This window comes from Callorhinus ursinus, unplaced genomic scaffold (genome assembly GCF_003265705.2).
Source record: "Callorhinus ursinus isolate GAN/ISIS: 27379988/994484 unplaced genomic scaffold, GSC_fseal_2.0 scaffold5, whole genome shotgun sequence".
Lineage (NCBI taxonomy): Eukaryota > Metazoa > Chordata > Mammalia > Carnivora > Otariidae > Callorhinus > Callorhinus ursinus.
Window position 1 is genome coordinate 71,496,553 of NW_027397067.1, and position 25,948 is coordinate 71,522,500.

Here is a 25,948-nt window from a genome sequence, read left to right on the forward strand (position 1 = left end):
TAAATGATGCACAACTAATCCAACATGAATCCTACAAAGAATCACACAAAACTTATACTAAGCTGATTATTTGCCCATTTGTTAATTTCTCCTCACTGGTCTCAGTTCTCACTGGCCTCTGAGAACTGAACAGTCCCTATGCCACTTGACAACCCATTAAATAACTGAAATATCTTAAAATATATTAAACTGAGGTCAAAAGAAAGTTACCCATTAGACTATATACATATACTCACATATGCAAAAAATTACAGACAAGCTATCTCCTGTCTAGTAATTATGAGGATTTAGCTTCTGAAAGAGAATGAAGTTCAGAAAGGGATATTCAGAAATATTCATCATAAGGACCTTCTTAAACATTTCAGACTGAAGGAACAAAAGGCAACAGAACCATCTTGCCCTGAGTGTGACTATAACTTAACTTTCGTATCCCAAGCACCTTACAGAGGTCCCTGAACATTTTGAGGACTAAATGAAAGTAAAAATGAGTGACTGAGAGCTTTCTGTGTGCCACACACAATGCTAAGTAATATATACACAATATTATCTTATAAAATCCTCCACCATTTTGGAGGTTGTCTAGCACTACAATCCTCATTTTACTTCTGAACAACCTGAAGGTCAAAAGGATTAAGTAACTTTCTCAAGGTCAACAAATGAGGCCAGAATTCTCACTCAGGCAAATCTGGCTCCTAACAGTTCTCTTAGCCATTTTGCCACCATTTGCTTCTTAGTCATAAATGAAAATACACATAATTTGGCCAAAAAGAGTAAAGAAAACTAAAACTTTCAAGTCTTCCTGAAAGGAATTGATTCAATACTAGCACTAAAATTTCTAAATTAGGAATAAAGTTCTCACAGAAAAAAAATGTTAAGAAAAACAACATTGACTAGAAAAAGATGACAGATGCTAACTAAGAAATGTCCTTAAATATTTTCCTACCATTTGTCAGGTCTTTCTGTTTGAGCCCAGCATGCTAAAGGAATTCAGTACAGTGACATTAACAGTTCCTGAATTTCAATTAAAACCATTCTCTTAAATATAACTCCTCCAAACTTACCATAATCAAACAGAATACAAAAACAAAATATAAATTTCCTCTTCCTGGTAATCACATAATCTTAAAAATATGTACTTGAATAATCTTCCTACATTTAAAAATCAGTATCGCTTATAAGGCTAAAAAGACTCCAGTAGAGCAAAATGCAGAATGTATACATCATAAAAACGTTTTGAACTAAGTATACTAATCTAATAATGACAGCTTTTAAAGTTCTGTATAGCTTTTACTAGGGCAATATTTATATAAACCAAAGTTCAAATCACTTAAAAACTTTGAGTATTTTTACCGTATTTCAAACGTTGCTGGTAGGGAGAAAGAGAAAGGAAGTGAAGGGTCTCAGAAAAGGTAGAAAATCAGCCCAGAATACAGGGTTCATGGGAGGACCTGAAATCATGTAGCTCAGTTCTCTAATTTTATAGGAAGAAACTGAGAACTACAGAAACTTGGGGACTTGGCAAAAGCAGCCAATTAGTTTTTAAAAGTGGTGATTAATCTAACGACCCTGACAGTGAAACCTTTGAGAACATCTTTAAAATATGCCATCCGGGCAGATCACATTGACAGAACAAATCAAGTGCCACAACCAAAAAATACCCCACAGTCAGACGCCCCACCGTGTCCCCTTCAAAACAATAGTGTTGTTTTTGCTATCAGCCAAGCTTCAAAAGATCTTCCAGTCCCTTTATTGGTAGTTGGTGACAAGGTGCTGAATGACCATTTAATTGTCAAATTTCGTGACACCATTCTAGGCTCTTCCTAGCTTATGCTGGTACATGATCATTGTACAGTTCATACTACTTAATTAACTGTAAAACATTTGGTGACTTTTTACAAGTCTTGACCTTTTTTTGTGATTCCATAACACAAGCATCAGACCTTATGATGTGCATCCTTCCTATGGAAATTACGACATTTTTCTCATTAAGCTTTCAACATCTCAAGCTGATATTTTATTTTTTACATGTTAATTTCATGTTCCTTGAAACAGAATGTGAATTCTCTGAAGGTGGGCACTCTCCAAGGCTTACCACTTATCTTCGACTACCTTTTCCACAGAATATGCCACTGTTTCTCTGATAATTGACCAGTAAACAGAAGTTTCTTCAAAGCTATTTCAAGAACTTCTAGCCTATACCACTGGGATATTTCTTAAGAAACAACTATGTAACTCTACTTTTAAAAGATTAGTTATACAGAACATAAAAAACTACACTTATTCAAATATGATGGAGGAAGAAAGGTCTGACTTTTCATTAACAGAAGTTCTTAATCTGGGGTCCAGAGAAAGAATTCAGTGACCTGTGAACTTGGATGGGAACCTTTTCACTAACCTCTATGTGAAGTTTTGCAATTCCTTCAATAAAGATTAGGCAACAAAGCACAGTAGTATCAGAAATACCTATAAACTTATCATCAATAGAAATCACAGGTATTTTCATATTATACAAGAGTTACTGCAAACTTAACACTATTTAAAATTACAGTATTTAGCAGAATTGTTGCTAAAGCTTATTCTCTAGTGTGAGAAGCATATATATTACTCTATCAAAAATTTGTATTTTTAATATTTGTTAGCTGTATTTCAATATAACTAATTTCCTTGTTAATCTTATGTGTTTTACTTCATAAAATCATGAATCATTTTTAGAATCATTATTCTGGGAAGGGATTCACAGGCTTCACCAGATTACCAGAGGTCCCATGGCACAAAAAAAAGGTTGAGAACTCCAGCACTAACATACACAGAGCAGGTGAGGTAATTACAGTTCCAAAAGACCATCGCGATAACGGTCTTATCAGTTCTAGTAAAATGACAGGCAAGTTTTGAAATGTAAATATCTCTTTTTATAACTAGAAAGAGCACAGAAAGAGATTTTAAGCCAATCATTTTCACTTGAAGAACACAAAATATACCTACAGAAAAATTACATTTTTAAATACCTATTAACTTGTTATAATTAAAACAATTACAGGATTATAAATGTTTAAGTACTCAGGACCCCTGTATCAGTAACTTTTGTGGTAGCTACTGTGTTCTTCTAAGACTTTTTCAAGAGGACCAAAATCAATAACAGCTAGAATTCTTATTGAAGAAAGCATGTAAAAGTGTCTTCCCTTCTAGCAAATACATATTAAACAACTAGAATTATGGGTTAGACCTTTCCTGTTTACTATACTGGTGATAACTAAAATGACTTAAAAAGGAATTCAAAGAAAAACACATACCTCTCCTACTGAAAGAAAGCTGTAGAAAAAAAAAAGTTCTAATTAATTTACATTTTCCCCACTATTTCCTACTCTAAGAAACTAAACAGTATAGGGTATTTCCTAAAGACATTTTTAGCAGTTCAATATTATATACAGAACATCTTCCTTAAATTATATTGAGCCGATGTAGTTTTTTAAATCATAACTTTTCATTTTTATCTGAATTATCATTTCCTCCAAAGACATATTTACCTTCAGCCAGTGCTGGTGATTCTGTTCTTGTCCTTCTATCTGTTTAAAGAAAGGAAAAAGGAAGAAAGTCTAAAACATATTATACTTTAAAACATGTTTAATTTTATTAAAACTAACTTTAATAAAGTTATCACATACATACGCTATACACACTTGTGTGTGTATGTATATCAACGGACATATACCTCCTTGAATTAAATCAACAACTATTTATAGAGAACCTACTAAGAGTAAGCCATTATGTTAAGCCCTGGGAAATACCAATAGGCTTAGATAAGACACCCTAATTGCCACCCTCAAGACACTCAAAGACTACAATCTCTATCAAGAGAAGTACATAGATCTCATCATATCATGCAGCAGGAACAGCAAGGGAAGAAAATTTGTAACTCGTCTTTATTCTTTTTTTTTTTTAAATGTTTTATTTATTTATTCCTAAGAGTCAGACAGAGAGAGAGAGAGAGAGACAGAGAGAGAGAGAGGCAGAGGCAGAGGGAGAAGGAGGCTCCCCACCTAGCAGGGAGCCCGATGCAGGACTCGATCCCAGCACCCTGGGATCATGACCTGAGCCGAAGGCAGACGCTTAACCATCGGAGCCACCCAGGCGCCCCGCTCGTCTTTATTCTTACAACAGGGGCCAGAATTACCAAAAGAGATATATTTCTATACTATTATCATAGTTTACGTTCATTTCCTTTCAATGTATTAAAAATACCAGTTTTGCTAAAGGTACTAAGATCCTTATATTCCATGACAATAACCTATTATTTGCCAGACGTACATCTGGCAAAACTCAAGGGAACCACCAAGTCCTCTGTAGGACTGGTTTACTAATACTACTATGGTATCTGCAAATCCTAAAACATTTTAGGTAAAATTAAATCTTCAAAATGATTTTATTCTAACTTTACAACTAGAAGCAACTACAGCCACTACAGTAAACTAGCTGAGTTCACATACAGTGGGGGGACAATGACTGATGTAACTACTCACCTTTACATAAAAATTTCTTTCCCTAATTGTTTATTTTATGACCAGAGTCCTGGACTTAGCAAACACATAATTTCTATGTGCTTAGTAACATTTAGAGGGGACGGGGCACTGCCTTCCAAGATGGTAAGTGATCTGACTCTTACACTGTCTTCTAAAGGCTGAAATGTGGTGCTGTGTCTCTGACAGATAAAGGAGGGAGGGAGGGAGGAAAAAGCCCTGGAACCAACACATGGAAACAGGATTGAGAACCTTCAGGTTCACTGGATTAGAAATTCTGATAGTGGGGGAGGAGAACAGTGGTTTCTGCCAAAAGACACAGAAGTATTCTGAAGCAACTATCACCTGGTTATCTTGGACTCCTTACTGGACCAGCATGCTAAGGAAAGGGTTACCATATTGTGGAGTCCTGTGAAGTGACCCTAACAACTTACGGCTGCTGCCACACAATGGGGACAGGAGGAAATCTATCCAGAACCTAGGGGATTCGACTGGGGCTGCCATGCTCAGTAATAACTATAAATGAGCAGCTGCAACAATTATGACCCAACAATGATAAATCAACTACAGGCATTGATCCCTTGGAGAAGAAGGTCTGTGTCACTGAACCAGGACAATGCCTTGACCTGTTCAAGTGCTGGCTGAAGGTAAGGCAAATCTAGAATGAGTGGTGTAGGACTGCAAAAATGAACATTATTCCACTAACCCTCCTATTATAAGTCTACTGTAGTGATTGTGGCCAGCCACCATCTTGAAAACTTAGCAGTAGAATGGACTAAATGACAAGTGCTTAATGGAACATACAAGGCTGTATGGGATACCTCTAACATGCTGCCTCACAATTTCACTCCAGCTGAGGCACCTCCCCTTAGCTGCACTACTGGGGCTCACTTTCTGCTCACAGGTTTTGCTCTAAGAGACGCTTACAGGAACTCTTCGGCCATCCTGGAATGTACGAACCCCAACCTGGGAGGGTGAAGATGTTAACATCAACACCCTATGAGCAACCCCTGACCACTGGGGAATGGGATCTGGTATATAAATACCCCCTCCTTCCCATCCAGAGGCATATACTTCGTGTCTTCTCAGAGGACTTCCTCAGGATCAAGCCCCACGAACTCAGAGATGTGACCAGGTCGATCACAGACCCTTGCACTGACTTTCTTTCCTCCCTGGTTTCATGTGCCCCAATTCTCCAACTTCTGTTTCTTTTTTTTTCCTTAAGATTTTATTGATTTATTGTGAGAGAGAGAGATATTGAGAGAGGGAGAGGGAGAAGCAGGCTCCCCACTGAGCAGGGAGCCTGATGCAAGGCTTGATCCCAGGACCCCGGGATCATGACCTGAGCCGAAAGCAGACACTTAACCGTGTGAGTCACCCAGGCACCCCGCCAACTTCTGTTTCTTGTTAACAGGTTCCCAAATAAATTATCTGCCTAAAAAATCCCTGTCTCAAGCTCTGCTTTTGGGATGAAACCAGATCAGGACACTTGTCCTTTGGGACACCATACTCCCTTCCTTTTCGTTCTAACTCACTGGATGCTCTTTCTTAATCTCTGTTGCTGAACTTCTCTCTCAGATCCCCAAATGCTGATGTGCCCAGAACACAGTCCTAGGTCCTCCACTCCCTTTGTGATTTCATTTCATGGCTTCATGTATCAACTACATATCTCAAATTTACTTATCCAGTCTAGACATTTGTCTCCATCTCCTAGTAACTGCCTACTCAGTATCTCCTCTTGGATGTTTTAATAGATACCTCAAACTTAACATGTCAAAACTAAACTACTCATCTTCCCTCTCTAAACCTATCTACCTAGTCTCCCTTAACTCAGTTGATGGCATCTCTATCCTTCCAGTTGCTCAGGTAAAAACCTTGGATTCTTCTCAACTACCTTCTCTCTCACACGTCCCAAATTCCACTACGGCTCTCTCTACCTAAAGTCTTCACACCTACTATTCTATCTTCTGTTAACTCAAAGTGGAGGGTTCAGCTGCATTAGCAGTCTTAGGTCTACTATTACTTCTTAATCCAACAGCCTCCAGGGGCTGCAAAGTTAAATGCATCTGGGTTGGGTGGAGCCACATTAGAAGGGCTAACTAGGGCAAACAAATGTCTATGCTTAATCTAAGGGGTGCCATGGCTATTAACATGCCATGCTAAAAACACAGGTGATCCGGGGCTGGATATTCAGGTAAAACAATTTTTAGATGTTATCAACTAATTAAGCTTTAGAAATAATCAGTAGGCCAAAAGAACAGTCTAAGGGTTAATTTTTGTTTGATGAAATGTCAGTTTGCAACTCTTGCTCTAGGATTTGTCTATAATTTATATATTATTAATCCTAATCTTTGCTTTTTTTCTATCAGGTAGGAGATGAATGGGAGCTATTTATGTTCAAAGCCTAACCATTCTGGTTTTCCTCAAAAGCTCCTCTTGGATCAATGTTACTACAAATGGAATGAATAAACACATTTTTGCTTTTTCTGCCAAAAACAAACTTCCTTCCCTAAGGCAGACCAAAGCCACCCAGAAATAAACAAAACAAGTGGCTTGGCTGGCCACTCTCATTAACCAGAGGAGCAAAACCGGTGCCACTTGCATAAATCCATGGGGAAAACTTCTATTGGTTTTGTCTAATTCTTAATAAATCAAGAAATAAGAAAACACTTGTAATTGTTTTTACCTTTAGAAATCAAATGTCAGGCCATAAGTACTGAATATTAGATAGGATGTAAATTAGATAATCCAGGCATCTAAAATCCGCAAACCTAAAGGTTCTTCAAGTAAGTGTTAAAATTCCTTTGCCTCCAGCAAAACATAAAACATAAAAGCTATGACTTCAGAGCATTCTGTCAACCACATTTATAGCTTTGCAGCATTTAATATGATGACACATAAATCTAACTGGTTATGCAACCTACACTGCATTCCTCCTTCATTTGGCTATATGATAAAATCAAATTCAATTCCATTTGTTTAAGCTCCCCTTGACATACACAAAGCAATCTTAAAGCCATCAGAGAAACCGAAAAAGAGCACTTGAATTAAAGGGCCTATTGACCGCGTTCCCAGATCAGACAATATTATGAAACTGCATTATTATATAACTCCAGCAAATATCTAAGTTATTTTTTTTAAAAAAAGATTTTATTTACTTGAGAGAGAGAGCATGCATGCAAGAGCTATGGGGAGGGGCAAGAGTGAGGGAGAAGCAGGCTTCCTGCTGAGCGGGGAGCCAGGCAAAATGTGGGCCTCCATCCCAGGACCCTGCGATCACAACCCGAGCTGAAGGCAGCTGCTTAACTGACTGAGCCACCCAGGCGCCCCCTTAGTAAGCTTTAAGAACTTGAAAAGGTTATTCTATGTCCATTTGAGAAAAAAAGAAACAGGTAAGTCTATAAAAAATCTTTTTAAAAACAGAAGAAAAGAACCAGTCCTACACATTAATAATTAAAACTGAGTGGAATTCATACAGATGAAGAGTCAGGGGAAGAGACCAGAGAAATCACAATGGTCCAATAATAAAAAGAAAAAAAAATCTCACACCAAGTATTTACTGGAAAGTCTATTATGTATATAGTACCAAAATAAATACCTGAAGAGATGCTAGGATGAAAAAGATTGACTGCACTCTCTAGAAGTATCTATTCTTCCTGTAGCAATTAAAACATTCAAGGAAAAAATGAAGTATCATGAGAAACATCTACATATAGATCTGTGGCAATTAAAAAAAGATATCTCAGGTAGGGATAGAGCAGGGAAATCGGGTATTGGAAAGATTTTACGAAGCCCCGGCAGCTGAGATAGATTTGAAGAGTGAACAGGATTTGGACAAGCAGGAAAAGGAGGTAGAAGGCTCAAAAAGAATATTCCAGATGAGGAATGTATAAAGTAATCATTATATAGGGCAATGAAGAAAACTTTATTTAATAAATGGTACTGAAATAATCCCATGAAAAACTGAGATACAACCTTCTCACCCTATATATTCTAGGTAGATTAGAGTGTAGTTTCTTAAAACTAAATCTCAAAAATAATACCTTACTTATTTTTAGAGAAGTAATTTGAAGCATGGTAAGAAATTTAAAATGGAAAGATGGAGTCAAATCATATAAAAATTAAAAATAAAGGAAATCCAAAATATTTTAATGTTTAATTTTCACATAATGTATTAAAAATCATATCAAGAGAGGAAACGTGGTAATTCGTAAGAGCAAGAAAACAGTAAACATATATAAAAAGCTTTATATTCCCTAATAATAAAAAGGAAATAAATATAATATAATTAAAGTGGTTTAGAGCACTGATTCTGAAATAGATAAACCTGGGTTGAGTTCTCACTTATTTAATTATTAGGTTCTTTGAGCAGTTGTTTTATTTGTAAAATGAGATTTCCATTTATTTATCTAAGCATCAGTTTTCCTTATCTGTAAAAGAGCAAAAATAACCTCAAAGATTGTGTGAAGATTAACAGAAATGCCAGTTTTATTGAACAAGATCACTACTTCTCTTATTAACATTAAAATTACAAGAATATATAGCTATCTGGGGTGCTGGGTGGCTCAGTCGTTAAGCGTTTGCCTTCAGCTCAGGTCATGGTCCCAGGGTCCTAGGATCGAGCCCACTCTGCAGGAAACCTGCTTGTGTTCCCTCTCTTGCTGCGTCTCTGTCAAATAAATAAATAAAATCTTTAAAAATATATATATATATAGCTAGCTATTTTGACATTCTATCTCAAGCACAGTACATGTAAGAATATCCATGTCTGAGACACACTAGAACTCAAACACGTGAATACAAATCTCAGGCTTTTATGTCTTCTTACACCATGATTACTACTGTATGTGTAGCACTTAAAACAGTCCCTGACACACAATAAATACTCTGTAAATATAATGCTGTTTTAATGATCATCATCATTACTATATATAAACCATACCCGTATGCTTTTTCTAAAATGTCTAGTCTCTTTAAAATGTAATTAAAGATGAAAATACTGTAAATACAGAATGCTTAATGGTTTTATCATCTTTTCCCATCTTTTACATCATTATTAGTGACCAATCACATCATTTCTTTCAAGTCTATCAGTGACTGTTCACTGAACATCTGTTAGGTCATGCACAGACTACAAAGTGTGTTGCTGTGTTATTCCCTTGTCTCCTGGTGACAAACCTGATGACATTTTAGAAAAATGGAAAACCAAATGAGGGAATTTGCCAACAAAGATAAAAGTGCAGCAAAAAACTGGAAGTGGTAACCCTGAAAGTCAAACTCTAAGAGAACATAAATGAAGTTACGGAAGAAAGGGTTAACTGCAAGAATGTGACACTGCTGCCATCAGAGAAACTAAGCATGCCAGTCAGAGGAACTGTCAGGGTGAACTTCATCACCATAAATGAAGTGGTTATGATGAAAAGGATGAAAGGACGAAGATGTCCCAGAGGAAGTAACACCAGCAAAAAAAAAAAAAAAATCATATTAAAGTAATTTTGGGGGGTGGCGCCTGACTGGCTCAGTCAGTGGAACATGTGACTCTTGATTTCGGGATTGTGAGTCAGAGCCCCACACTGGGCACAGTGATTACTTTAAGGAAAACAGGAATTCTTGGATATATTTCAAGACATTGAGAATACAACAGATAAAACTTTGGAAGCAAATCCAAACTCAGAAAGAATTACGACAGTGTGGCCAAGGCATAAAAATAATGTTCACTCCAAATTATAAGTTATACAACAAAGAAAAAGAAAGCAGGCGATTGCTCACTTTTAATTACATGCAACCTATGTAAAAATATATAAAAATATCAATATATCTAACCTACATAAACAAAAGGAAAACAGTGTCTTTTGGAAGCAAAGAATACAATGTCCATCCACTCAGGTCCTTTTCTACAATTGTGACACTTTGCAGAATACCTCTGAATTATACCTAAAAGTAACAAAAACACAGACAAGTTCAAGGTTGGGAAATACCAAGTCCAAAAGCTAAGTTTTCACATCTTAATTTGCCACAGACATCTTTTTCTATTGGGGAAACATGTAACATAAACAAGTGTTCAGTAGCAATAACCTAAAGTGCTAAAACAGACATAATGCTCTTACATGTTTTAAGTGTAACATACTCTCATTCTTTTTTTTTTAATAGAGAGACAGTGCACACACCAGCAGGGAGTGTGGGAGAGGAAGAGAGAAAATCTTAAGCAGACTCCCCGCTGAGTGCGGAGCCCCACTGGTCTCGGATGGATCTCATGACCTGGAGATCATGACCTGAGCTGAAATCAAGAGTCGGATGCTTAACCCAACTGAGCCATCCAGGTGCCCCAACATGTTCTCATTCTGTGTTTGAATTGCGTACCACAAATTTCAAAAGACAGATGGCTGAATCTTGAGTCAACTATGCAATTTTTTTTAAAAGCCTATTCCAATACTAGAATGAAAAACCAACATATGCACAAAAAACTAAGAACTCAAATACTCAATACTCATAATAATAATAAACTCAATACTCACATCCCACTCTTAAAATTTCCTAATTCTTAACATGTCATTAAAATTTAGAGAAGTAATTTGCAAAATCTGGCTGGTTTAAAGGCAATCTGTGTTGTTCACAAATAACATAAGCCAGTGTAGCATTTAGTTCAGGATACTGCAGCATGATGTCAAGCAGGAGCAGCACTATGGACCTTCAGAGAGAAGCTCTGTGCCTGGGTTGTCATATACTGCTCTCCTAATTCCAGAGAGTTCTATGACCAAAACAAATATTTAATCACCTTCCTAGCAAAAATATGCATCCACACATACTGTATTTTGACAGAAAGAGTCCATTGGTGTTTAAACTCTGACCAAGAATCTTAAGTTTCTCAAAGCTTCAATTTCTCCATCTGTAGAAAGGAAGCTAATACCTACCCCCCCTAAGACTGAGAGACTCAGAGAATGAGAGGTACCAATTACACTGTCTGGCTCTTTTCCCAGGTCTTACCCATCCCATCAGGCCAACCTTACTCGCTCTGCACAGGTGCTGTTCCTATCATCCTTGTAGGTCTAAGGGCCCAACATCAGAATATTAGAGTCTCTGTTTGTCAATTCCACAAGTATTATTAAAAATGTTTAGGGCGCCTGGGTGGCTCTGATGGTTAAGCGTCTGCCTTCGGCTCAGGTCATGATCCCAGGGTCCTGGGATCGAGTCCCACATCGGGCTCCCTGCTCCTTGGGAGCCTGCTTCTCCCTCTGCTTCTTTCTCTCTCTCTCCCTCTCTCTCTCTCCTCCTCTCTCATGAATAAATAAATAAACTCTTAAAAAAAAAAAGTTTATATCTCCAGTAGTGCTTATGATACAATGTAATAAGACAATCTTTATCCTGAAAGAGATTAATGACTTCCTATGGAAATAATACTTGAACATATAAAAAGTAACAAGTCCATAATAATTCTGTCCACACTATACTATCATTACGGACTACAATAATAGAAGTTTGGAGAACAGGACAGTGTGAAAGAAGAATATATCCCAAGTATGGATTAAGTATCTTCAAATGGGCCCCATAACACATCATTTCACTCATCAAAATGCCTAGCTCTTTCCCAGGACTGAAAGCAGTTATCACAGCCTGTTCATTGTTATTATAGCCCCTGAACTAAGCACAATACTTGAAACATTGTAGTCTCCAGTGTGCGAATGCGGAATGAGTGGATTTAGCAAACAACATGATAAAATATGTGAGCAGCCTGGCATAAATACAACTAGTTCAGAGTTACGGTCCCATTAAGACTGGCCACTCTGCTAACAGGATTTGTTTGGGAAAAATGAGTGATAAGGAATGATCGATATACAGGTAGCAAGTAACTGACAAAAATTTAGAAAAAATGTGCGATTTTCCTATTAAAAATTAAAGTGGTAGAGACTTTAAATAAAATACACTAATGTGTCCACCATGGTTTTAATAGATAATGATTTTTCCAGGCTGACAAAATAACGGCAACAAATGCGGATAACTGATCTCTGGAGATCTAGTATATTCGGGGAGATATTGTACATCTGATATGTGGTATTACTGCACAGCTGTCTTGGTAGCAATCAAATAATAGATTTTTAAAAGACTATTTAAAATGCTCTGCCACAATCTTAAATGTGAACTGCTTCCTTATGGCAATTCTATAAAGATCAGAGGACCTCCAACAGACCAGATATGTTATGCAATGCAGAGTGTAAAATGTCGAGTAAAACAAGACCTACCCTCCAGAAGCTCCTAGTCTATTAAGAAGACATGTAAAAAATTATTACAATGGGGCACCTGGGTGGCTCAGTCAGTTAAGCCTCCACCTCTTGATTTTGGCCAGGTCATGATCTCATGCATGGTGAGATGGAGCCCCGCTTAAGACTCTCTCTCCCTTTGCCCGCCCTTCCCCGCCATGTGCATGCGTGCTCTCTCAATAAACAAACAAATATATAAATACCACAACACAATAGGTAAAATATTGTAGAACTGGAGTTCTTTGGATTAACTGCGATGGGAAAACAGGGGAATAACTGAACTATACCTAGAGGACAGTCTCAGAGAAAGCAACGACGTTTGAGTCTGCCTGGTATGTTTAAAAAAATACCACCATCTTCAACTCTTTGAGGAACCTCCATACTGTTTTCCAGAGTGGCTGCACCAGCTTGCATTCCCACCAACAGTGTAGGAGGGTTCCCCTTTCTCCGCGTCCCCGCCAACATCTGTCGTTTCCTGACTTGTTAATTTTAGCCATTGTGATGGGTGTGAGGTGGTATCTCATTGAGGTTTTGATTTGGATTTCCCTGATGCCGAGCGATGTTGAGCACTTTTTCATGTGTCTGTTGGCCATTTGGATGTCTTCTTTGGAAAAATGTCTATTCATGTCTTCTGCCCATTTCGTGACTGGATCATTTGTTCTTTGGGTGTTGAGTTTCATAAGTTCTTTATAGATTTTGGATACTAGCCCTTTATCTGATATGTCATTTGCAAGTATCTTCTCCCATTCTGTCGGTTGTCTTTTGGTTTTCTTGACTGGCTGGGTGATAGACACTGGGGAGGGTATGTGCTATGGTGAGAGCTGTGAATTGTGTAAGACTGTTGAATCACAGACCTGTACCTCTGAAACAAATAATACATTACATGTTAAAAAAAAAAAAAAGAAGAAGAAGATAGCAGGAAGGGAAAAATGAAGGGGGGAACTGGAGGAAGGAGGAGAAAAACCATGAGAGACTATGGACTCTGAGAAACAAACTGAGGGTTCTAGAGGGGAGGGGGGTGGGGGATGGGTTAGCCTGGTGATGGGTATTAAAGAGAGCACATATTGAATGGAGCACTGGGTGTTATACACAAACAATGAATCATGGAACACTACATCAAAAACTAATGATGTAATGTATGGTGATTAACAGAACATAATAAAAAAAAAATACCACCATCACAACTTTCAAAGACATGTTTTAAATTCAGTAAGCTTTAAATTAAGTAAACTTTTTTTAGGATAAATATGAGCATATCCACTAACCTACAAAAGGGGAATATTCTCTTCTCCTAAAAGAGACATTTTAAGCGCTATCTGATTATTAACAAGGGGTTCATGATAGATTGACACTACAGTCCTTAAGAAAAAGGCCTTGCTAAACCGAAACTGAGGCAACATCAAGAACTTCACAAACAATGGGTAAGATTTTTCAGTGTGACTAAACACACACACACACACACACACACAATTTTTTAACTACTATTCCATCTGCCATGCATGTCTGAACCTTAATCTGTCTGCTCTTATTTTATTTCTACGTCCTGAAGTTTAGATAATTCCAGATTTTGACTACTCAAGTCTGAATTTACAAACCAGATGACAGGAAAACATTTTCAAAAAAGGACATGTACTATTTTAACTCTTTAATGATCAAAGATTATCTATGTATGTGTTTATCTTTAAAATAGTTCAACATGCTACAGTTCCTGGAATGAAGGGGGGTGGGTATGGGGTGGAGGGGAGGCTCTCTTCTCTTTTTAGAAACAACCTTACATGTCTTACAGGCTTTCCTCCTAAAAATGAAATGTCCACTAGTAGCCACAGGTTACCGAATGTGTTTAACAGATAAAAACATCAATAACACACAACTACAAAAGCATCACATCATATAGGTTAACTTTATTTCTCAAAAGAGTTGGTAATCGTTTTTTTAAAAAAGATTTATTTATTTGACATACACACACACACACACACACACACACACACACACACAGCGGGAGAGAGCACAAGCAGAGGGAGCAGCAGAGGGAGAGGGAGAAGCAGCCCAACTCAGGGCTCGATCCCAGGACCCTGGGATCATGACCTGAGCCGAAGGCAGACGCTTCACCGACTGAGCCACCCAGGCACCCCAAGGGCTGGTAATCCTTTAGTGGAACTGTTTCTCCTAACTTTTAGAGGTTGTGCAGAGATAATCAAGTGGAAAACATTCAGTATTTGCAGATTTTGGCATATGTGTGTATATATATTGCATCAGGTTGCCTTCTATGTAATAAGAAGGGACTCTCATTTCCTGAAATCACTGTCAACATGCATACATACTATTTTGTGCTACATGCTCAAAACAGTGTATTTGAATGTTTTATTCTCGAAACAGCATAAACATAAGAATAGAAAGCAAATCAACAGATAAAAACTTCTCCAAACTAGGAACTGTTTTGGCCATGTTAAATTTGCCAGGCCGAGGCCTCCAAATGAAGATATGGACGGTCAATGGAGCACAAGTGTGGAAGTCAGGGAAGGTCAGCCCACAAATACTGCCCCTCCACTCCCATGACTTCCTATCTCGTGAGAATGGTCCAAAGACCCGGGATACTTGAGAATCGTTCACAGAAATAGCAACTAGACCAGTGCCACCGTGTCCTAACCAGACTGTAATTGTAACATAATCTGCTTCTTGCCCTCCTGTGGTTACTGCTCACTTTCTGAACCTGAATTCCTAATCTCTCCACCACCAATTCTGTGAGCTACCTGCCATCATGCCAATAAATTCCCTTTCCATTCAAATTACCTTGTAAGTTTCTCCAACTTTTAAATGAAGACCCTTGAATGAATTATAAAGAATATTCTGCAGTCATACAGAAAGCTAACTCTAACTCCCTCCCTAATTTAAAGCCATTCCTACAAATAACCAAAACTATGTTACAAATGTAACTTGGGGTTCAGAGTATAGACAGTAAAGATACTCTGAAATTAAAGATTACATAAATCAGTTTTTTGAGACTTTTAAGAGGTACCTATATTATTAAAATTTTAAGCTTCAAAGTATAAAATATGAACATTAAAAAAGTGTAAGAGAACATTCAGAAAGAAGACAAAATACTAAGATCACTTTAAAATATATTAGTCTAATAAAGAATTTAAAAACTTCCCAGAAAAAGAATAATGAAACACATTTTGAGGAAAAAAGGACACTAAATGATACTGATTTTTACAAACTGTTTTCTCTGTAATAAGATGCCTTCCTTTTTGTTTTATATATTCTAAACTGCTCCAAGAACAGTAATGAAAAGATTCTCCACCTGTGCCTACCATTTCTTTAGATCCCTAATTCATATGTTTCCTCACTAAAAAAACAACACATACGTGAAATTACCTTTCATTCTTTCTGAAAATATTTCATAATTCAAATCAAAAGTGCAATTTTTAGCTATACTAAAAACCAGCATTTCTTACATTCTGGGTAATATCCTGTAGTCATACTCAGTCCCCTAATCCATCTGGTATTTTTTTAAGGAATACATTTAGAAGAAGCAAAGCACATATTAAGGAGAGTAAGAACATATTTAAAACTTTAGGAAGCATTTGCTGTAAGGAGGGAAGAGGGTTATTAATATTTGTGAATACCTACTGTGTACGACGCATTTTGCTATAGACTGTAATTTTTTCATATAACACTGCAAAACAGATGATGTTACCCTTTCCATAAAAAGGAAATGAGGAAAATGAACCTCAGAAATTGGTTTACTTATCTCAGGTCAGTGTTAATAAGGGCTGATCTGACTTAAGCACAGATCTGACTGGTCCCAAAGATGATATTTTATCCATAACAAAATGCCTCAATGGGCACATTCTTCTTGTAAAAATTCGTTTTCATTGATAGTTTTCTTATTAGAAAAACAATTGTAACCATTATCCTGAACAAACAAAACCTGTGGGATGTAACCATAAAGCAGTGTTTTATCTACCACTGTCCTTTAAAATTATTCTGTGTTGACAGTTTAATGTCCCTGAACTTTTATTTAGGCAAGCCTATGACTTTGGTCATTTTCAAGTTATAAAAACTGTCAGAATTTAGAAAGTGATAGACCCAGTTTAGTATAATTGTCAAAATTTGTCATCCAGGACTATAGCTTCTCCCCATGTCCCAGTTCTGCCTGCAGCCTGCGTGCCTAGGCATGACAGGAGCACCGTGCTTTACCTGCTCTCCTTTCCACCTTACTAACCCTGGGTGTAGCAGTTAAGTATCATTAGAGGGCATGAGCACTCTCAGCTCAAGAAGTATTTAAAATTGACCTGTCAAGGAATGCTTTCTGGAGTTCCTTGGAAGCTCTCACCCATTCCACCACCGGGGGATCTCTCACCACAATTTCTTGATGCAAAATAACGCATCTCCTGTGGAAATCCAGCCATTTCTTCCTCCCCCTCTGCCTCATACCACCCTGATCCTATAAGCTTCCTCTCACTAGTGCCCCTCATCCAGTCTATGGGAAACATGTACCCCTTCAGAACTCAGGGAGGATGGGCAGTCCACCCACACAGTAACCTTGCTTTGCTGCGCTGTCACAGCAGATAGCTTCTCTTTCACTCAGGCACAGTGAGACAGACATCAACCCACTGTGTCCTCTAAACTATACAAGTTACATATTCAGCTCTCAAATCATTACCAGAAAGCTCCTGTACTTAAGGGGGAGCACATCAAAAAGAGAGGGGGGAGGTTAGAGGAAACTCCTAGCACACTAACAACTTGGTTTAAAAACACTTTTCCATTTTCCAACAACTCAGTTCAAAAACTACTCTAATTTCCAGCTCCCTGATTCTTTATACTAACAGATGGGGTAGGTATTTAGAGGTCACAAATCCATTTTCTGGCTCTTTATTTTGCAAGGCCTGCATGGTATGCTTATAACTCTCTTTAGAAATGTGCACCTCTCAACTTAGGGCCAAACTCAGAATAAAAGAGTTCCATTTTAACATCTTATTACATGATATATTTAGCACTTTACTAAATTTTCCACAAAAAGTAGGAAGAAAAATCCATAATCCCACCACATAGTTAGCTACAGTTAACACTTTAGCATGCTGTTTTCCTTTCTATAAAGAGTCCATTTGTCATCTGACAATTTATTTTAAGTTTTCTTTTTAAAATCTTGTACAAAAACACCCCATTTACATAATTTCATCAAGCAATCCAGTTTCCCATAGAATTTCAGCATGCCTTTTTCAAACACCAAATTTCCACTATGCCAATGTAAAGGTGGCTTTCTGAAACTTGTCACACTGTCACTCCCCAAACTCAGGCTCCCCACTGCCAGAGATTAAACTTCAATCTTTTAAATTCTCTATGGTCTCCTATACATGTTACATGCCTAAATGTTAACTTTAAGCCCTGTATTCATCCTATAAAGATCATACTACAAGAAGCATGTGAATGTCAGGGGAGTTTCCAACCATGGGATCTGTCGGACCTACACTCAAGATGAGAAGTGTTTCAGGGTTTGGTCACAGTTCCACAGTGATTACTGAAAGTATCACAGGATGGAGCTCTACCAGGATTACAGACAGGCTGAATCCACGAAATGCAACAGAGCATATTAACGTGGCAAAAACAAACTTGCAGCGGGGATCAGTCCTCATGTGACTGCAAATAAAACTCTATCACCACACATACAATATTTACCGGTTTCACACTCGTGATCACAACTGCCAAAAAGTTAATCTAATGCTCAAGAGCAGATTTATGGAAACTTTAAATGTTTAAAACTGGATTTGGGGATTGATTTTGTCAATGTTCCACACATAATCTGCCATCCATTCCCAGAGAACACATTAAAAAATTTGTTTTAAAGTCATCTTTCAGCAGATGAAGTGAGAAATAAATTCCAATTAACATGCTACCAAGAAAAAAAGCACTCAGTTCTTAGCCCAAAGAATCTCTGCTCTTCTCAGAAGCATATGTCAGTAAAAACTCACAGAATTACAGAAGTGCCTGAAGAAAGAAAAATAATCAGTTCTCTCTTAAAGTTGACAATAAATGTATTCACTCAAAAAGTACACAAGAACAATGAGCGTGGGGCAAATACTGACGTGTCTTTATGTATAACTGTGGAGGATGTGTGTGCATTCATACAACATGCATGTATGTGAGGAGATATCTGGGGAGATGTTCACTAGAACACTGACTACTTAGATGGTGATTTTTGCTTTCTTCTTTCACTTTTTCATTTTGTTTCATTTTTAAAAATAAATGAGCGTATACTTTTACAAGAAAAGAATGCTATTTGCACTATTAAAATATGGCATGACAAGCTACAGTAATCAAGACATGTGGTACTGGCAGAAGGAAAGACATGTAGACCAATAAAACAGAGAAGAGAGTCCAGAAATAAACCCATGTATCTAGGGTCAACTGATTATCAATAAAGATACCAAGGCAATTCAAAGGGGGAAAAGGACAGTCTTTTCGACAGGTGGCACTAAGACAACTGGCTATCTACATACAAAAAGATCAACTTAAGAAATTCACCTCATGCTATACATAAAAGTTAATTAGGGGTGCCTAGGTGGCTGAGTGAGTTAAGTGTCCAACTCTTGGTTTCGGCTAGAGTCATGATCTTGGGGTCGTGGGATCGAGCCCCGAGACAGGCTCTGCGCTCAGCACGGAGTCTGCTTGGGATTCTCTCTCCCTCTGCCCCTCTCACCGCTCACATGCTCTAAGTAAATAAAATCTTAAAAAAAAAGTAGTTAAAAATGGATCATAGACCCAAACATAAGAACTAAAACGATAAAATATAAAACATTTAGAAGAAAACACAGGCATAAATCTCACGGCCCTGGGTTGGACTAAGACTTCACGGACACAGCACCAAAAGCAGGATTCTTTTTTTTTTTTAATTTTATTTTATTGTGTTATGTTAATCACCACACATTACATCATAAGTTTTTAAAATTTTTTTAAAATTTTTTATTATGTTAATCACCATACATTACATCATACATCATTAGTTTTTGATGTAGTGTTCCATGATTCAGTTTGCGTATAACACCCAGTGCTCCATTCAGCATGTGCCCTCTTTAATACCCATCACCAGGCTAACCCCTCCCCTCTAGAACCCTCAGTTTGTTTCTCAGAGTCCATAGTTTCTCATGGTTCGTCTCCCCCTCTGATTCCACCCCCCTTCATTTTTCCCTTACTGTTATCTTTTTTTTTTTTTAACATGTATTATTTGTTTCAGAGGTACAGGTCTGTGATTCCACAGTCTTACACAATTCACAGCGCTCACCTTAGCCAAAAGCAGGATTCTTAAAAGAAAAGAAAAAGATAAACTAGACTCTATCAAAGTTCAAAACCCTTGCATCTCAAAAGATACCATTAAGAAAATAACAAGACAAGGCACAGACTGGGAGAAAATATTTGCTAATCATGTGACTTATAACTGCCTGGGATAAACTGTCTCACAGCACCTGTTTAGCTCTACTTTACGATTTGAAGACAGTTTCCTGTAACACTGTAAACCAGCTATACTTTTTTTAAGAAAATTGCTCACTCATCTCTTACTTGTGAGACCCAAATAAGACCCTAGAAAGGATCTGAGAGACCAGAGGCAGGGAAAGGATTTCACTAAAGTTTTGCCTGTATACCTCAACTAGGAAAATTTGAAATGTTTAAATATTTTTTTAATTATTTAAAATCATAGGCTATCTACCTACCCAAACTAGGCAAACTGAGAATGGTTGAAAAAATTAAATTTGATTTTTAATAAAATATGTGATTTTTAAAAGCTGCTAAGAACACTGAAAATCAGCTAAAGTTCTTAAATGAACTTTTAATATGCTAATAGACTACTAAGAAGGGGTCAGTGACACATACCAAAGACAGAACACTGGCCAGTTGTCACTATGACACATACTATAATGGAACTTTGGCACACCCATTTCAAAGGGTTGCCAACCCCAGGCTACATATTTTGACTATTGCTTCAACATACTGTTCTATAAATAAAAAGCTTTGGTTTAACTATATTCACATTTTAATATAGGAAGTCCCAATTATCAAAGTGTATTTCCAAAATGCTTTAGCCCTTGATTCTCAAACATTAAGCTTTTATCCACTAGCGACTTAGAAGAGGCGCCACCACAGCTAGATTTCTTTACATTTCCAGCTCTGTACATTCGTGTACACTTTAACCCAAACGGATAGATTAAATGAAGCTGACTTTTCTGTACTTTAGAAAACAACTTGGTAAATAATTATTTATGTAATACCAGAACATATCAAAGGTTTAAGTCAAAACAAGCTTAAACGTAACAATTTTCAGCAAGCAAAGTTAAATTTCGAAATAACATTTCTCACGTTTATTTACAGAAACTAACTGGACAGGAGTTAGAAAATGATGATTGATAAAACGAAGCCCAACCCCCTTTAAAAAAATGAAAAATTCTAAGTTTAAACCTTCCTCCAACTATGCTAGCCCCTCTTTTTTTTTTTTAAGATTTTATTTATTTGGGGTGCCTGGGTGCCTTAGATGATTAAGCATCTGCCTCCGGCTCAGGTCATGATCTCAGGGTCCTGAGACTGAGCCCCACATCAGGCTCCTGGCTCAGCGGGAGCCTGCTTCTCCCTCTCCCTCTGCCTCTCCCCCTGCATCTCTGTCTCAAATGAATAATAAAAAAAAATTTTTTTTAATTAAAAGAAAAGATTTTATTTGTCAGAGACAGAGAGAGAGCATGTGCACAAGCAGGGGGAGCGGCAGGCAGAGGGAGAGGCAGGCTCCCTGCTGAGCAAGGAGTCCGATGTGGGACTTGAACCCAGGACCCTGGGATCACGACCTGTGCTGAAAGCAGATGCTTAACCCACTGAGCCACCCAGGGGTCCCTATGCTAGCCCCTAAATATATACTGTCCCAAGATCTAAAGGAAAAAAAAAAAAACCTCATTAAAAATGTGCTTATATTGTTTTGTTAGAATTTTCCAGAATTTTAAGTAGAGAATTGTTGTATGCCATAAACAAAAGCAATCTCATACCTTGCAACCCAAGGTGGTCTTCCTGTGCTTCACCTTAACATAATGTCCCTGAAATTCCTAAAAAACCATGTGTGATTTTTTTCAAATTAAAAGATGTCTGGACATGTTAGTCATTACTTTTTGAGTAAATGTTACCAGACACCAATTTACCTTGGAGAAAATACATCTCGAATGCTGATGCTCTGGCTACTGCTATTAGTGAGAGTAATACTGTCCTTCATCTCTTACACAGGAGTCTCATGTTTTCTATCAGCATCCATGAAAAGGTGGCATGGTAAAAAAAAAAAAAAAAAAAAAAAAAAAAAAAAAAGAAAAGGTGGCATGGTAACTTACTAGCTTGCAAGTAGGGTAAAATCTCAGACCATCATGGCTCTGGACAGTTTTGGCAGTAAGGATGGGATGCTGACAGAGCCACCCATGACCTTCTAGAAGACAGAGGATAAAGGCCCAAGGGCAGAGGTCTAGGAAATGGGAAGACACCCTGGGATCTGAGAGTGGTCCTGATGGTAGGTGGGGAGAATATGGATCCCTACCACCCTACCTGTTAATGAACAGGAGTTGGATTAATGTTTAGAAACTGAGCAGTAAAAAGTGGAACTGAAATCAACCACCCAAATGGTGACTTGGTGGTTGTTCACTCTCCTCTGGGCTGGCAGAGGAAGGGATATGCCAAGACAATGGGGCAAAAGCCCTGTGTCTCCAGGTGAAAGGCAATGTGGCTGTGACTACTGAGCCTCAGAATCCCTAAAACTAAAATGGATTATGTAAATAATGATGGCCTTGCTGCCAAAATGAAGTTTGAGTTGGACCAAAATTATTAGAAGTTCCTTTGACTGAACTATGAGGGAATGACCAAAAGGGAATACAAAGCTTTGACTGCTGGTAGAGGTGCTCTCTGCCTCCATGCTCCCATCTCCTACCCTGCTCTACTTCTACCCCCAAAACTCTTTTGCTTTACAGAAAAAAATGATGAAGTATGGGATTGAAGTCTCCCTGACTCCCAAGAAGGACTGAAGGCCATAGAGCCAATAGGCTGCCCAGGGAACTTTAGAGAGGGACTCAAAGCTTTAAGGTTCTTTTAGATATAGGCACCCATGTCATCACCACCCTGCCTGGTCCCGTGAAGGGAGGGAACATCCAGATTCAATTAATAGGGTTTGGGCAGGATTTATAGAGGGGAAGAAAAACGAATGTGATGAAAGGACAGGACTCTTTGGGCCAGTTCAATGTCCTGTTGCTGCCTCTACATCCCAGTGTATAGTTAAGAGTTGATATGTTACATGGTTGTACTTCCCCACCATGTAAGTGCCAGAGGGGATTCTCCCAATCAGGAAGGGTTGCATGTAGAAAAATACTACTACCTTTGGGGCCCCACAACCCTAATGACCGTTTTTTGGTTACAAGTCTCTGTGACGTATGATTTTATTAATAAGAGCTTCTGACAAAGGGAGGCAGGCAGTCTCCACCTGCAGGTGCCCCTGAGGGTTCTGCACTCTGCCTCCCGGACACAACTATCAGGCATGCTCTTTCTCTAAAGCAATTGTTACCATGCTACTGGCCTCTTGTGGAAACTGAATCCCTGACTCATGGAGACCTCTTGAGTCCACAGGCTGATATTCCTACTTTGGTTTTCTAACCTACGGTCCCCCCTTGATTTACTATAAAGGGCAGTTTTTAAAGGGGGTCAATGTGCCCCAGCTTCCAAACCTCCAGGCTTATCTTATAAAAACAGCATTTGTCATTAACTTTACCTACTCTCTCTGCCAAATAAAGGACCCAATAGTGTAAGGTGTCAACTGCCAGTGTCAGGCGAGGCTCTTCTCTCCCTAAATCAAATTATTTGGAATCCTGAGGAATCGCTGCAAAAGAGGTAGGTAAGAGCTTAATCCAGGAGAACTGCAGCTGATAAAAGAAGATTTTCTTTCATTTCCAGTCATAGCTCCAGATGGGGGTTCTTAGAGCTGTTACCCGCATTGTTTGTCTCCTCTGTCATCATCCACAGGACTCTTGAGAAGCTGTAGGAATATGCAGGTGCAGACTCAAGGCATGGTGGAAATGGACTGTACATCATGGGGCAGAACCCTATGCTCCCCTACGCCACCTGGACAGAGCCCAGGGATAGTGACCTCCCAGGAATATCCACGTTGGTCTGATATGCCCACTTTAGGATGGGTCAACTCCATAACTAACAATGTAGAGAGTCAACTGAAAATGTATATTCGAGAATACATCCGGCTTTGTCTTAGCCCCAACAGCATCTCAACTTTACATGAAAAAGTAGCAATAGGACCTTTGGGGAAAACCGGAAGCAAACTTACAGGCTCTACAGAGCCTAAATCCAGTAAATCATCAAATCTTACGGATTTAATACTATTCCTCCATTGTCAGTACTCAAATCATGATCACTATCAATTCTTTCCTGGACTTTAGCAACAATAGCCTCTTAACTTGCCTGCTTGTATTAAATCTTACCTCATCTTCAATCCATTCTCCAAAAGCTGTCAGAACGAGCTAGTATTTCACTCTCCCCTCCCTTAAAATCCTAAAAAAAAAAAAAAATCCTATAATGGTTTCCCTATAGCCTTCAGTCCAAACTGAACCTGAACTTGTTAACACAACTCACACAGCCAGGCTTACAGTTTACTTACTGTGTACCTCTTTCCCACACCTCCTTTGCAGAACCAGTAGCCGTTTCTAAAATGTACCTGACCTCTCTTATCTCAAAGCTTTTGCCTCTCCCTCATCTTAGGCCCGTGCATTCTCCCCCCCCGCCCGCTTTTTTATTTTAAGATTTTATTCATTTATTTGAGAGAGACAGAGAGAGCAAGAGAGAACAGGAGCTGGGAGGAGAAGAAGAGGGCTCCCTAGGAGCCCAATGTGGGGCTCGATCCCCGGACACTGGGATCATGACCTGAGCCGACGGGAGACACCTAACCAACTGAGCCACCCAGGCGCCCCGCATTCTCCCTTTTGTCTGACTACTAGTCCACTCCTCAGGTTTTAGTTTAAAGGGCATGACAACATGGGCTTTTACCCTGACTCATAAGATTAGGTACCTATGGAATACACAGCACTGAACTCACATCGTCTATTTTTCTCGCTCTTCTACTCTAAGGAGGGGCTGCTAGTAGTTTATTCACTGTTATTATAAGCGTGCTCATGTGTTCATTAACTATTTGGGGGATTCATAACAATCACATACCAAGTATTACACTAGTTGTCAAAAAATACATTATCAAAAACAAGTTGTTTTTTTTTAAGACTTATTTATTGGAGAGAGACAGCAAAGGGGGGGGGGGAGAGGGAGAGAAAGAATCTCAAGTCGGTGAGGAGTCTGCTTGAGATTCTCTCTCCCCCTCTCCCTGTGCCCCCCCAAAAAAAGAAATGTGTTAATTTAATAAAATTATATTTTGCCCTCCCTACCACACTGCATTGAAATTAATATAAAAATTTCATAAGAATTGTGAGGCACACAGCAGAGACATTATTATTCCCATTTCATAGGTAATCTGAGACTCTTCACACTATCAGACAAAAGCAAATTAGGGCTTTAATGCAACAGTTTTGTCCATACATACTAAAATCTTACAATGAGTAGAATCTCTCAATAACAGCACAAATCAGCAAACTGTAAAAGTCCACTTCAAGACCCACCTAGTAAATCATGGATTAGTGCCTTCAACTCTCTATTACTCTCATAAAGAACAGAGAAATGGCATAAATAATCCCCAAATAATAATATCTGGGAATATGTCATAACTTTTTTCATAGCAAGTATGTCCTAAAATTGTTTGACCTAAATTAGTATTCAGTGTAACTTGAATTATCTGAGAACATGCCACTTTATGATTGGAAGAAATATTCTAAGCACAGTGAAGTGTCTGTATTAGTTTAGGTTTATAATACAATACCAGACATATTGTACCAACTAAAATATATCAAGTAGAAATTACTCCCATGGCAGACTATAACTGCACAGGATTGAAAACTTCACAGAGTTGCATAAAACAGTACCACTGAACGTCATCTTTTCAAAATAAATTAAATAGCTACAAAAATATATCTTTGCATAAGGTCTTCTACTTAAACAAAATCACCCAATATCTTTGAAAAAAAGCCTTGCTCACCAATGGTACCACTATCAGGACATAGGCTA

At 38.2% G+C, this 25,948-nt stretch overlaps 1 protein-coding gene and 1 non-coding gene across 9 annotated transcripts in view; both read right to left on the reverse strand.

Moving 5' to 3' along the window:
- CYRIB (CYFIP related Rac1 interactor B) overlaps positions 1–25,948 on the reverse strand; it is a 142,770-nt gene that overhangs the window by 50,126 nt on the left and 66,696 nt on the right. For 3 of the 8 annotated variants that reach the window (XM_073893202.1, XM_073893204.1, XM_025871120.2), the window contains 2 exons: positions 3,525–3,563; positions 3,291–3,309 (listed from right to left, as the gene is read on the reverse strand). The exons of 1 other annotated variant lie outside the window; for it this stretch is intronic. In XM_073893202.1, the coding sequence (XP_073749303.1) occupies positions 3,291–3,309; positions 3,525–3,563 (58 nt within the window). Of the gene's footprint in view, positions 1–3,290; positions 3,310–3,524; positions 3,564–8,965; positions 9,053–24,264; positions 24,284–25,948 lie in introns of those variants that run through there. 4 more of the 8 variants (XM_025871123.2, XM_025871124.2, XM_025871121.2 and 1 more) reach the window with 3 other exon arrangements.
- Positions 23,752–23,940, reverse strand: LOC112823736 (small nucleolar RNA SNORA73 family). The gene has a single exon (XR_003208110.1). It is a non-coding gene; the product is annotated as a small nucleolar RNA SNORA73 family (small nucleolar RNA).